The sequence below is a fragment of the Pseudoliparis swirei genome, chromosome 24, assembly GCF_029220125.1.
Source record: "Pseudoliparis swirei isolate HS2019 ecotype Mariana Trench chromosome 24, NWPU_hadal_v1, whole genome shotgun sequence".
Classification (NCBI taxonomy): Eukaryota; Metazoa; Chordata; class Actinopteri; order Perciformes; family Liparidae; genus Pseudoliparis; species Pseudoliparis swirei.
Genome location: NC_079411.1, coordinates 758,852 through 770,772, shown reverse-complemented (window position 1 = coordinate 770,772; position 11,921 = coordinate 758,852). Strand labels below are relative to the sequence as shown.

General features: G+C 46.2%; 2 protein-coding genes across 4 annotated transcripts in view; one reads left to right on the top strand and one right to left on the bottom strand.

The window, feature by feature from the left end:
- Nucleotides 1–7,311, bottom strand: part of gtpbp1l (GTP binding protein 1, like) — a 15,556-nt gene extending 8,245 nt beyond the window's left edge. For all 3 annotated transcript variants that reach the window (XM_056409059.1, XM_056409060.1, XM_056409058.1), the window contains exons 1-7: nt 7,220–7,311; nt 6,827–6,993; nt 5,716–5,827; nt 3,489–3,669; nt 837–1,020; nt 400–564; nt 1–75 (exon numbers count right to left, since the gene is read on the bottom strand). The exon at nt 1–75 is cut by the window's left edge and continues 49 nt beyond it. In XM_056409059.1, coding sequence (XP_056265034.1) covers nt 1–75; nt 400–564; nt 837–1,020; nt 3,489–3,669; nt 5,716–5,827; nt 6,827–6,991 — 882 coding nt within the window. In that variant the 5' untranslated portion in view covers nt 6,992–6,993; nt 7,220–7,311. The remainder of the gene's footprint in view (nt 76–399; nt 565–836; nt 1,021–3,488; nt 3,670–5,715; nt 5,828–6,826; nt 6,994–7,219) is intronic.
- Nucleotides 7,312–7,857: 546 nt separating this feature from the next.
- Nucleotides 7,858–11,037, top strand: lgals2b (lectin, galactoside-binding, soluble, 2b). Its single transcript, XM_056409061.1, has 4 exons — nt 7,858–7,876; nt 9,739–9,812; nt 9,894–10,065; nt 10,708–11,037. Exons 1-4 carry the CDS (start codon nt 7,874–7,876, stop codon nt 10,852–10,854), a joined length of 396 nt encoding a protein of 131 aa, XP_056265036.1. The 5' UTR covers nt 7,858–7,873; the 3' UTR covers nt 10,855–11,037.
- Nucleotides 11,038–11,921: the final 884 nt, after the last annotated feature.

The following is an 11,921-nucleotide window of genomic DNA, read 5'->3' as shown; positions in this document are numbered from 1 at the left end:
CACCGGCACGTTCAGGGCCAGGGCCAGACCCAGGTGCTCCTTGGTCATGCCCACGATGCCGGCGTTACTGCCCACCTGGGGGGGGGGGGGGATCATGGTCATGTGAGGGTTTGTTGAAAGACAATAAAGTAGTTTATGAATATGAGATCAGAGAAGACAGACACACACACAGACACACACACACAGACACACACACACAAACACACACTGTATGATTTTTTACATTTTTTTATTATTATGAATATTTCTTTTCTTTTTTTAAATTCATTTTTTAATGATTTTTTTAAATTATTCATCATTTTTTATGAATCCTGATCAATTCTTCATTTATTTGTGAATTATTATTATCATGAGTTTAGTGTAATAGTTTGTTGTGAGTCCTTGACCTCTGACCCTCACCATGAGCATGCAGAAGTCGGGCAGGTGGCCCGTCATGCCGAACACGGTGGTCTTCAGGTACTTCTCGTGTCCGGCCAGGTCGATGAAGGTGATGACCTTGGAGGACTTCTCACAGATCTTGGTCCAGTCCAGACCGCCGCCGTGGCTGTCGGGCTTGTTGACCACCTGAGGGGGGGGGAGGGGGGACACGCAGGTGAGAAACAAGAGGAACCCAGAGCACAGGAGGCATTCACAACGCCTGACAACAAATAGATTCAGGTACATTTCTTCACATTAAACTTGTATTAAAAGTGCATCTGTGATGCCCCGCCCACATATGTGATGCCCCGCCCATGTGTATGTTTGCTTCTAACACTATGACATCACATCTGGTGTTAGTTAGTGTGATTGTCCTCCACCTGGCCGTGCCCGTGCTGTGTGTCCTGGCAGAAGCTCACCTGTCCCTCCTGGTCAAAACCCAGGATATCATTGCCCACACTGCTGGTCCTGCCACTCTCCATTTCATGTTTGTGTCTAAAGAGCTTCTGGCGAGCAAAGCCTCGGCCATTGTCCAGCTCACCGTGGGTCAAGACCCCGAGCAGCGTGCTCTTCCCCGCGTCCACGTTGCCTACCACGGCCACCCTGGAGGGAGGAGATACAGCTCAGTGCATATCAACTTTTAGATTTTTACAGGTTTTTTTTATTTATTTGTGTTTTTTATAAATATTTGTTTTTTTCTTTCTTTTTAAATGTCTTATATATATTTATATATATATAAAAATATATATTTTGTATATGAAATGAAAAATGTAATATATTTATTTATATATATATATATATGTATATAAATATAATTAATATATATATTAATATTTTTTTAATTTATTTATTTATTTATTTAGAGAATAAGGGACAGTGCATATTGATTGACAGTACAATGTACATGTAAATATGCCAGATTATAGCCGGGAGGCTAGTTTCCATCTGTAGTCCCTTGGCAGGTTGATGTAATTTAAGAATGCAAGCAGAGTGAAATGGAAAGCACACATCACTTCACACATGACAGTACAGTAATACAAAAGAAGAAAAAAAGATTAATAAAAAGGTGCATGCAAGACATTTGGATACCGTGCGGTTTAACTCTAATGGTCACAGGGCTGATGAAGTCTGAGCCATGCTTCAGGTGGCCTTTGAAGGTGACCAGGCTGGGGCTTTCCCTTATAGAAGGAGGTCGGCTGTTCCACATCATGCATCCTTTGAAGGTGACCAGGCTGGGGCTTTCCCTTATAGAAGGAGGTAGGCTGTTCCACATCATGCATCCTTTGAAGGTGACCAGGCTGGGGCTTTCCCTTATAGAAGGAGGTAGGCTGTTCCATATCATGCATCCTTTGAAGGTGACCAGGCTGGGGCTTTCCCTTATAGAAGGAGGTAGGCTGTTCCACATCATGCATCCTTTGAAGGACAGCACATTTTGCCCAAACAGGGTTTTTCTAAATGGCACCTCACAGTCCCTGTTTGTGACAGCTCTGGTGGACAGAGTGGAGTTAATAGATCGATGTTTGATAAAGGTTTTAAGGGGGGGTGGCGCTAGGCCATTTAGTATTTTGAAAATCAAACAGGCCGAAGTGAATTTTCTAAAATTATTAAAACTTAACATTTTGTATTTGGTTAAAATATAGCAATGATGATACGTAAATGGTTTTTTATCCAGTATTTTCAATGCTTTTTTATAGAGTAGTTCGACCGGTTTAATAACTATTGAGCTTGTCATAGACCAGCTGGTTAAGCAGTAACTCACATGTGAGAGTATCATAGAGTGTAAAAACAGCAAAGCGGCATTAGTCGATAGAGTTTCTTATTTGTTTAAAATTATGTATATGGAAGTTTATGGTTTTCGACATCATTTTAACATGGCTCCTAAAGGAGAGTGTGGAATCAAGCATAATGCCTAAGTATTTGAACTTATTAACAACATTCAGTTTCTCAGTTCCCAAAAACACATTAGAATGTGCAACAGTTGAGGATTGCTTAGAAAAGAACATACACACTGTTTTTTTCATGTTCAATGAGAGACAGGACCTGGTGAGCCAGCCTTGAATATGACTCAGAGCAGTAGAGAGCACTCGTGCTGCCTCCTCACTATTTTTGGCCACCGTAAAAATGACCGTGTCATCAGCATACAGCTGAACATCCACATTGAAGCAAGAGTCAGGTAAGTCATTAATATAAAGAGAGAATAAAATGGGCGCCAGTATGGATCCTTGGGGGACCCCTACTGGGCAGCCCAGGTAAGAGGAGCTGACATGTATATGCTGAATATGTATATTTATATCAATTTAAAGAATTAAAAAAAAAAATTTAGAAATATATATATGTTTTGTATATATATATAAGAAATACAAAATGTAATATATTTATTTAAATGTATTTACTATTTTATAAATATATATATTAACATATATATTTATATAAATATAATTCATATATATATATTAATATGTATATAAATTAAATAAATCAAGAAATAATTTATATATCTATATAGATCTATAAAATAATATTAATAATATACATGTACAGTGCATCCGGAAAGTATTCACAGCGAGAAACTGCCCAGAAGTAGGTGTGCCACGCTTGTGGAATCAGACCCAAGAAGACTTGAGGCTGTAATAGCTGCCAAAGGTGCTTAAACAAAGTATTGAGCAAAGGCTGTGAATACTTATGTACATGTTATGTTTTCGTTCTTTATTTTTAATGAATGTGCACAAATTAGCAAAAAACAGTTTTCACTTTGTCATTATGGGTTGTTGTGTGTAGAATGTTGAGGAAAATAATTAATTTAATCCATTTTGGAATAAGGCTGTAACATAACAAAATGTGGAAAGAGTGAAGCGCTGTGAATACTTTCCAGATGCACTGTATGTATATATTAGTGCTGGAACGTGAAGACGACACTTTGGAGAACCATATTAAAATAAACATAAAAAATAAAGATAAAATAAAAACTAACAAAACCAGCAACGACCTCCACAGACGATAAGGATCTCTGAGGTGTCTGAACAGCTGCATGAAGGTCAATAACAAACTAACTCCTCCCCCTCCAGGTCTACCTGACTTCCAGGAAATCCTCCTCGCCAACATGCCGCCGGATCAGGTAGTCACGGATACGCCCGCCGGCCTCCGTCCGCTCGCGCAGGAAGATCAGGTCGGCCTCCATCTGTTCGCACAGCGACCGCACGGTGGCCACCGACGCCTCCATGTCCTTCACATCCAGACCGTAGTCACCCCCGTCTGCAGGAGGAGGAGGAGGAGGAGGATATATTATATATAAATTAGTGCTGTGAAAAATAACGCGTTAACTCAGTTAATCCAATTACAGGTTTAACTAGTTGTTTTTTTTAACGCATTTAACGCATGCGCAGAATGAGCTTCCAATCCGTCTGTTGTTGGTCGTTGGGACGAAAAAAAAGTCACTTGCAAAATGAGCTTCAATCCACCACTTCAATCTGAACTCTGTCCGCTCTCATGCAGACGGTCTGTTCATCGGTAATGATCCTTCCGCAGGTTCACCTCCGGAAACCTTGTTACGACTTCTACTTCCTGTAGATCAGGGTCTCAACACGTCGATCGCGACCTGCCAGTCGATCGCGGCGTAGTGTTGGTAGATCGCATGACATTAAAGAGATTGGCCCGCCCCCTGACATGTTCTCTAGAGCACGTCTTTGTTCTTTTATTAAACTAAACGTCTGTTGTTGATCGTATCTCCACAGCAGCATGTCATCTCTGTCTCTACGCGTTGCGTTAACACTTATCGATCTCCGTCTGGAGCGCGCATCGGGACCGAGCAAAAGAAAAGTCACTTGTCAATCTGTCCACCTTTAGATTGTATCATGGTGGAGTTAATGGTTGACAAACAAGAGAAACATGTTCTGTTTAACCCTCCTGTTACCTTTACATTTACGAACAAATTTTACCCTCGGGGTCAATTTGACCCCAGCAATTAAAACCTCCAGAAAATTATTAGAATTAATATTGTTTCCCAAGTTTAAGTGTGAGGTACTTTATGTTTGTTTGTTGACTACCTAAATAGCCCTTTAAATAAATAAAAAAGTTGATATTTCTGATATGTTTGACACAGTGAAAAACAGCCTGGGGTCAAATTGACCCCAAAGAACACCGACATTAAACATTGAATGGGGTCAAATTGACCCGAAAGGTAACAGGAGGGTTAAACATTCTGTTTAGGATGAAGATGTATTAATGTTCCATATGGAAGAAAACTGCTAAATAACTGCTGAGTTGCAGCACCATTGTATAGAAGAATGTATAAATGTATATATCCGTCTTTTGTCATAAATCTCTATGTTCTCACAAAATATACCGAGAATATCGGTAATATGTGATTAATCATGATTAATCCACAAAAACCTGTGATTAACCCGATTAAAATTTGTAATCGTTTCACAGCCCTAATATAAATATATGCATATAAAACAGCACATTGTGTGTTCCTCTGGCCGGTGAACATGGAGATGGTGACCTCTTGACCTTCCCTCGGCTCTCTGCTGACTCGGGGGAAAAAACAAAACTCTTTTCACGAAGTCACGCGTGTTGCTGCAGCGGGGGGAAATAACTCGGGGGAGGGTGGGGGGGGGGGTGAAGAGCCAGCCGCTAAACACACAGGTGGCTTTTAATTGTAGATATACTCCCCCAAGTAAATGAGGGAGACATTTCATACCATTATTATTATACTTAATTATATTAATGTTTATTCTTTTTATTTTACAAAAAAATTTTTTTTTCTATTTATTGCCACCATTTTCATTCAGGAAAATTAACACTGTGGTACAATTTATTATTATTTTAAATAACCACCATTTTAATTCATGAAATTAACACTACGGCCCAACTTACAATAATAATAATAATAATAATAATAATATATTCTTTTTATTTTATAATTGTTTATTCTCTTTATTTTCAATTTTATTGGCACCATTTTTAAACCATGAAATTATCACTGCGGCCCAAATAATAATAATAATAATAATTGTTTCCCCCCCCCGACATGAAATGCGGTTGTCCGTGACGACAGAAGCAACGGATAAAGAATAAGTTAATAAAGTGCAGCTTCTCTTCATCTTCTACCACTTTATAACTAATTAATCACCGCACAGCAAAATAAAATCAACCACCAGCGGCGTCGCTCTGCAGAAACACGCAGAACCTTCTGGATCTCTTTCTCTGGAGGTCGTTTGAATCTCTCGAGCTCGACTCGACCGCCTCCGGCTTCAACGCCCCGTTGCCCGACAGGTGAGGCGAGCCGGCGGCTCTTACCTGAGCCCATGCCCACCACGTAGAAGGTCTCTCCGCAGCCCTCGTCCACCTGCCGCCTCAGGTTCCGGAGCAGAGAGTCGTACTGTTGCCCCGTCGGACTCACCAGGACCAGCTGAGGGAGACAAGGACGGCACGTTGGAACGAGACTTTGAGGACTGTCGGCAGTTTGTTTACTGGATCCCTATTGGCTGACAGGACAACGTTAAACACACACACACGAGGAGGCAGGTTATCATCTACGCATCCAGAACTTCTTCCCCACGTGGAGGCCCACAATGCCCGTGGTTCACCAACAGGTCTGAGGTCAGTTTAGGTGTTTGTTAGATGACATGTTGGCCTGGAGGTAAACAACTGTTTGTTTACGGGCTGAAGGTGTACAGGGTTTTTCCTGCATAGAGAAAATGTGGGCGCACGCCTAAGCCGTTTTCCCGAGCGCCTAAGGCAAAACAAAATCCGCGATGAAAAAAAAAAAAACCTGTGTTCATCACGTCAGCGAATATGTTCTCAATAGTATGTTTCAAGTCGGCTACAGCCGAACCCTCGTTCTGTTTGGATCAATCGTAATCGAGTGTTTCCCCTAGGTTTACAGCTTCAGGGGGGCGGGACTAGTGCCGCTAGCCATGTTGGTGCCCTGAGCTTAATGGGGGGGGGGGGGGCTAGTGAGAGTGCGGAGATTTCCCCCTGTTCTAATGGGAGGGGAAACACTGGAGTTGATAACCGTGTCTTCTTGTCTGATCAATACGCAACTGTGAGGTGCGCGACTTGACAGAGCTGATCACTCAACAGCCCGACGTGTCCGAACAGACGGTGCGCGCGCAGCGCGTACATTTTTTTTTTGGGGAGCACCGAAGACCCATTTTGACCCAGGACCCTGGTGTAGCGCCGTGTGACGGCTCTGTCTGCAGCAGGTCAACATGCAGGCGACGCTTCGGCTCTTCATCCCCACCGGGAGGACCATGACGTCATGGTCCTGCGCGGGGACCGACGTGTCGCCTCCTCCTCCGTTTCCCTTTTGCAGTTATAAATAAATACATGTGCAGCTTTCATGTCGTTGAATGAACCCCTCGACGTCACGGTGTGCATTGTTGTTGTTGTTGTTGTTGAGGCCCACCTTGCTGCTCAGGTCGAGGTGATCCGCGGACTCTCCGCTCGTGTCCTCCCCGTCCTCGGAGCCCTCCGCGCCGGCCGCGTCGTCCGCGCAGCCCCGGTCCGGAGCGAACATGCAGGCGGGCACGATGGACTCCACCGCGGCTTCTGCCGCCGCTAACGATGCCATGTCTGGAGAGAGGGAGCGAAAACAAACATCAACAACAACAACAACATAAACAACACGTATCTTGGTTCTGGCTACTAGCGCGCTAATGCTAACCACAACATTGAATGTAATCCTCTCAGAATAAGGACCGTATTCAAACACGGTGTATCGCCGTGTCCGTTCAGTACATGAGAAACACGTTAGTGAAGAATAACTCCATTTTAAATCCGTTATGGTTTAAACACGCACCAGAAGTTGCTAACTAGCCGAGAAGCTAACTTAGTTTCCAGCGCTGGCTAGCTTCGGGGCTCTTCTGGCCGCTGACTGCCTGGCCACGCCCACCGCGGAATGGAGACAGGCGATTGGCTGCTACACAAAGGAACGCCCTCTCCCCTGTGATGACGCGTTCCGTGATAAAAGGGTGAAATCCTGACCCAGTTCCAGACCCTGAACGCCCCACGCGGCGCTACGTGTGACACAATCACACAGAATGACTTCTAGGGAGGTTTTTTTATTGGTTTCAATTATAAAAAACAAACCGCCATGCCCGTGAGTGACGTCACATACAGTTTCCATCCCGTGAAGAGGAACAATAATCAGTTTAGAGACATAATCAGTGAGTGATTAGTCTCTTATTTCTGCTTTTTCTTCTTCCTCTTCACGAATAAAATGTTTCGCTCAGTTCGGACATGACAAACCACAACCTCCCCTCAGAGGGCTTTACCGTCTGCGCACGAACACACTAGTGACCTTTGACCTCACATGGGATCAGGAAGAACCCTTCAGGAGCGCCTCAGAGGAGGACCAGAGGAGGGTCCCTGAACGCGTCACCTCCGTTATATAAGCCTCTCCTGTCCTCAGAGCTGCGTCACTGGAGCTGCAGCCCACGGAAGACGCCTGAGGATGGTAAGCCTGGTCCACAGGACACGCACCTGCTCCTCCTGCTCCTCCTCCTCCTCCACGCTCCTGCTCCTCCTCCTCCTCCACGCTCCTGCTCCTCATCCACTCTCCTGCTCCTCCTCCACACTCCTGCTCCTCCTCCACACTCCTGCTCCTCCTCCACGCTCCTGCTCCTCATCCACTCTCCTGCTCCTCCTCCACACTCCTGCTCCTCCTCCACTCTCCTGCTCCTCCTCCACGCTCCTGCTCCTCATCCACTCTCCTGCTCCTCCTCCACACTCCTGCTCCTCCTCCACTCTCCTCCTCCACGCTCCTGCTCCTCCTCCACGCTCCTGCTCCTCCTCCTCCTCCACGCTCCTGCTCCTCCTCCTCCACTCTCCTCCTCCTCCTCCTCCACACTCCTCCTGCTCCTCCTCATCCACTCTCCTGCTCCTCCTCCACTCTCCTGCTCCTCCTCCACGCTCCTGCTCCTCCTCCTCCACTCTCCTGCTCCTCCTCATCCACTCTCCTGCTCCTCCTCCACGCTCCTGCTCCTCATCCACTCTCCTGCTCCTCCTCCACACTCCTGCTCCTCCTCCACGCTCCTGCTCCTCATCCACTCTCCTGCTCCTCCTCCACGCTCCTGCTCCTCCTCGCTCCTGCTCCTCCTCCTCCTCATCCACTCTCCTGCTCCTCATCCACTCTCCTGCTCCTCCTCCACTCTGCTCCTCCTCCTCCACTCTCCTGCTCCTCCTCCACGCTCCTGCTCCTCATTCATTCTCCTTCTCCTCATTCATTCATCTGGTTCTCCTTATTCATTCATCTGGTTCTCCTCATCCACTCTCCTGCTCCTCATTCATTCTCCTTCTCCTCATTTATTAATCTTCTCCTCATTCACTCTCCTGGTTCTCCTTATTCATTCATCTGGTTCTCCTCATCCACTCTCCTGGTTCTCCTCGTGGTGGTTAGATCGTTTCCAGGACATTTCTCCTCCAGCCTTCCTCTCCTGATACTTCCACACACACACACTGGTCTGCGCCTCCTCTTGGAGGTGAAGTTCATGGAGTTCTTCTTCTCTTAATCTTGTGAATCATTAACTCAAAGACACGAGGAAGCGCTCGGCTTCTCAAAGTCATGAATGATAACGTTAAAATAAACCTTCGTACCTCAGGAGAACGAGCTCCGCCTCCTGGATCACTCATTTATTGTGAGCTGTTATATTTTCTAACTAAATCGTTGTGAGGACTGAGATCCGCTCGGGTATGAATACTCCACGAGTCTCCATGACGACCGGCAGGTAACGATCAACCTGGAGGGACACCAGGGATTAGACCAGACCGGTACATTGGGAGGGGCGGAGGGGGGTCAGGTGTGGTGCAGGTAGAGGGGTCAGGGTCTCAGGAGTGGTCCAGGTCCAGAGGGGTCAGGGTGTGGTCCAGATCCAGGTCCAGGTCCCAGCTCATCGGCAGGAGGGCCCGCGGTGTATTTATTGCTTCATTGATTAGATGTACTGATTATTTTTTACTACGGGATGTTCACACTGCTACAGTCACAGACAGGTGTGTTTTATGAGGCCCACTAAGCCCCGCCCACTCACCTGTCTGAGGCCGCAGCAGCAGGTTGATGCTCCGTGAGATGGTTTATGGCTTTATGGTTCTGACGGCTGTAGAGGAACAAACAGCCGGGGGGGGGGGGGGGTCATCTACAGAGGAACAGACGCCTGTTGTCTCGACTCATTATTATACGTCACTCTGAAGATATGAACGAGGAGGACCTTGAACAGATGGCCGGCTCAATAAAGACGTGAGCGTGTCTCAGTGATAAGCCTTCTGAAGTCTCACCCACCCCTCTTCCTCCCCCCTCTTCCTCCCCCCTCTCCCCCTCTGCAGAAGATCACGAACATGACCTTCAAGGAGGGCCAGGAGTTCAAGGTCCGCATCAAGCCGGACGGCGACTGCGACTCGTGAGTTCCCATCGAGGCCCACGAAGCCGGACAGGAAGTAGACCCGCTTCACGTCTCATCCACTTCCTTTTTCCTCCGCAGCTTCGCCATCAACATCGGCCACGACGCCGACAACATCGCGATGCACTTCAACCCGCGCTTCGACTTCGGCGGCGACAGCAACTGCATCGTGTTCAACTCGCTGTCCGGGGGCAGCTGGGGGGAGGAGCTCCGCGAGGGCAACTTCCCCTTCACCCGCGGGGAGGAATGCAAGGTGTGTGTGTGTGTGTGTGGGGGGGAGGGGGGTCACTCCGCGGTGCTGAACACGAGCCGCTTCACGAAGGAAAAGTTTAGATCGTACAAAAGTTACAATTAAAACGTCCGTGGATCAAAAACTCGTAAAGAAAGATTCATGATGGAATATTTATTATTCAATGTTTCAAGTTTTATAGAATCTCTTTTACAAAGGAGGTCGAACAGAACAACGTAGCAACAACAACAACAACAACAAGACAACCTCATTGTTTCAATGAAACAATGTAGCAAAACTACGTCAGAAAAAGTTAAACAAAACAACTTAAGAATGTTACAATATAACAATGAACAAGAAAACATCGTAACAAAACAACGTAACAATATAATATTATAGCATAACAACATCACAATGTAACAAAACAATATAATATTATAGCATTACAACATCACAATGTAACAAAACAACGTAACAATATAATATTATAGCATAACAACATCACAATGTAACAAAACAACGTAACAATATAATATTATAGCATTACAACATCACTTCCTCTTCACCTCCTTACATGAAGTATCTCTCCTCTCTCTCCTCTCCCCCTCTCTCTCTGTCCCTCCCTCGCTCTCTCTCTCTCTCTCTCCCTCTCTATCTCTCCTCCAGTTCCACATCAACTTCAACATGGAGCAGTTCTACATCCGGCTGCCTGACGGCTCCATGATCAACTTCCCCAACCGCCTGGGAGACCTCAAGTACAAGTACTTCGACGTGAGCGGGGCGGCCCGGATCATCGGCATCAAGGTCAAGTAATGGTTGACCTCTGACCTGCCGGCCTCGGTCTGAGCGCTGGTCCTTCATCTGGTGTCCCGCTGAGGAGGAGGAAGAGTAACACCAGTTAAAGAGTTGTAATGAGATGAAGTGACCTGCAGAGGGCGCCGCAGCTCACCTCAGTGTGTGTGTGTGTGTGTGTGTTAATAAAAACTGTGAAGCAAAGAGTCTCCATGTCTCTCAGCAGACTCACGTGTTCAGGGAACACTCGGTACATCACAAATCACTTATTAATATCACGGAATAAATCTTTCACACACGGGTCTGATGTCATCAACATCCTCACACTGAGGTCAGAGGTCAAAGCGTTGTGACACATGAGTTGAGGAGTGTTCACAGAGTTTAAGATAATCAAGAAATGTTGTCAAGACATTTAAAGTTGTTTCATAAATACACATTTAGGAGTTTAATCTACCTCCTCTGTTATACATATATATATATATATATATACACATATAATTAAATAATATATATATATAATTTAATAACATTTATATACATATATATAATTAAATAATATATTGTAGTGCCGAGAGACGGGAGTCGGAGGCGGAGTATCCAGCACAAAGCTTTAATGAACACAATACCAAAAGACGTTCATTCGTCAAGTCAAAACCGGACTAAACTGGACGGTCGTTCCGTCCGCTAAACGGGTCCGTGCTAAACACTCCCCCCACCCATAGTTCCGTGGGTGAATTATGTTATCCACCACACAAGCCCCCCCAGAATTCACCCATAGTCAAAGTCCTCGTGACGGAAAGGGGCGACGACCCGACCCCGTCTCGAGCGGGTGACAGGGGCCGAGGGAGAGGAAGCAGCAGGCACGTCGGCGCCGTCCGCTACCCCGGAGGTCCCGGGGGTCAACAAGGTCGCTGGAGTCTCAACGGGCAGCGCGGGGCGCGGCGCAGGCGGACGTCCCCGGCGTGGGGGTTGCGCCACCTCCACCGGTCTGGAAATGTCCACGTTAGCCGGCTTAACCCTATCCCAGGAAACGGTCTCAGGCCTACCCCCGACGTCCACCACCAGGCACTTGTCTCCATGGCTCAAAA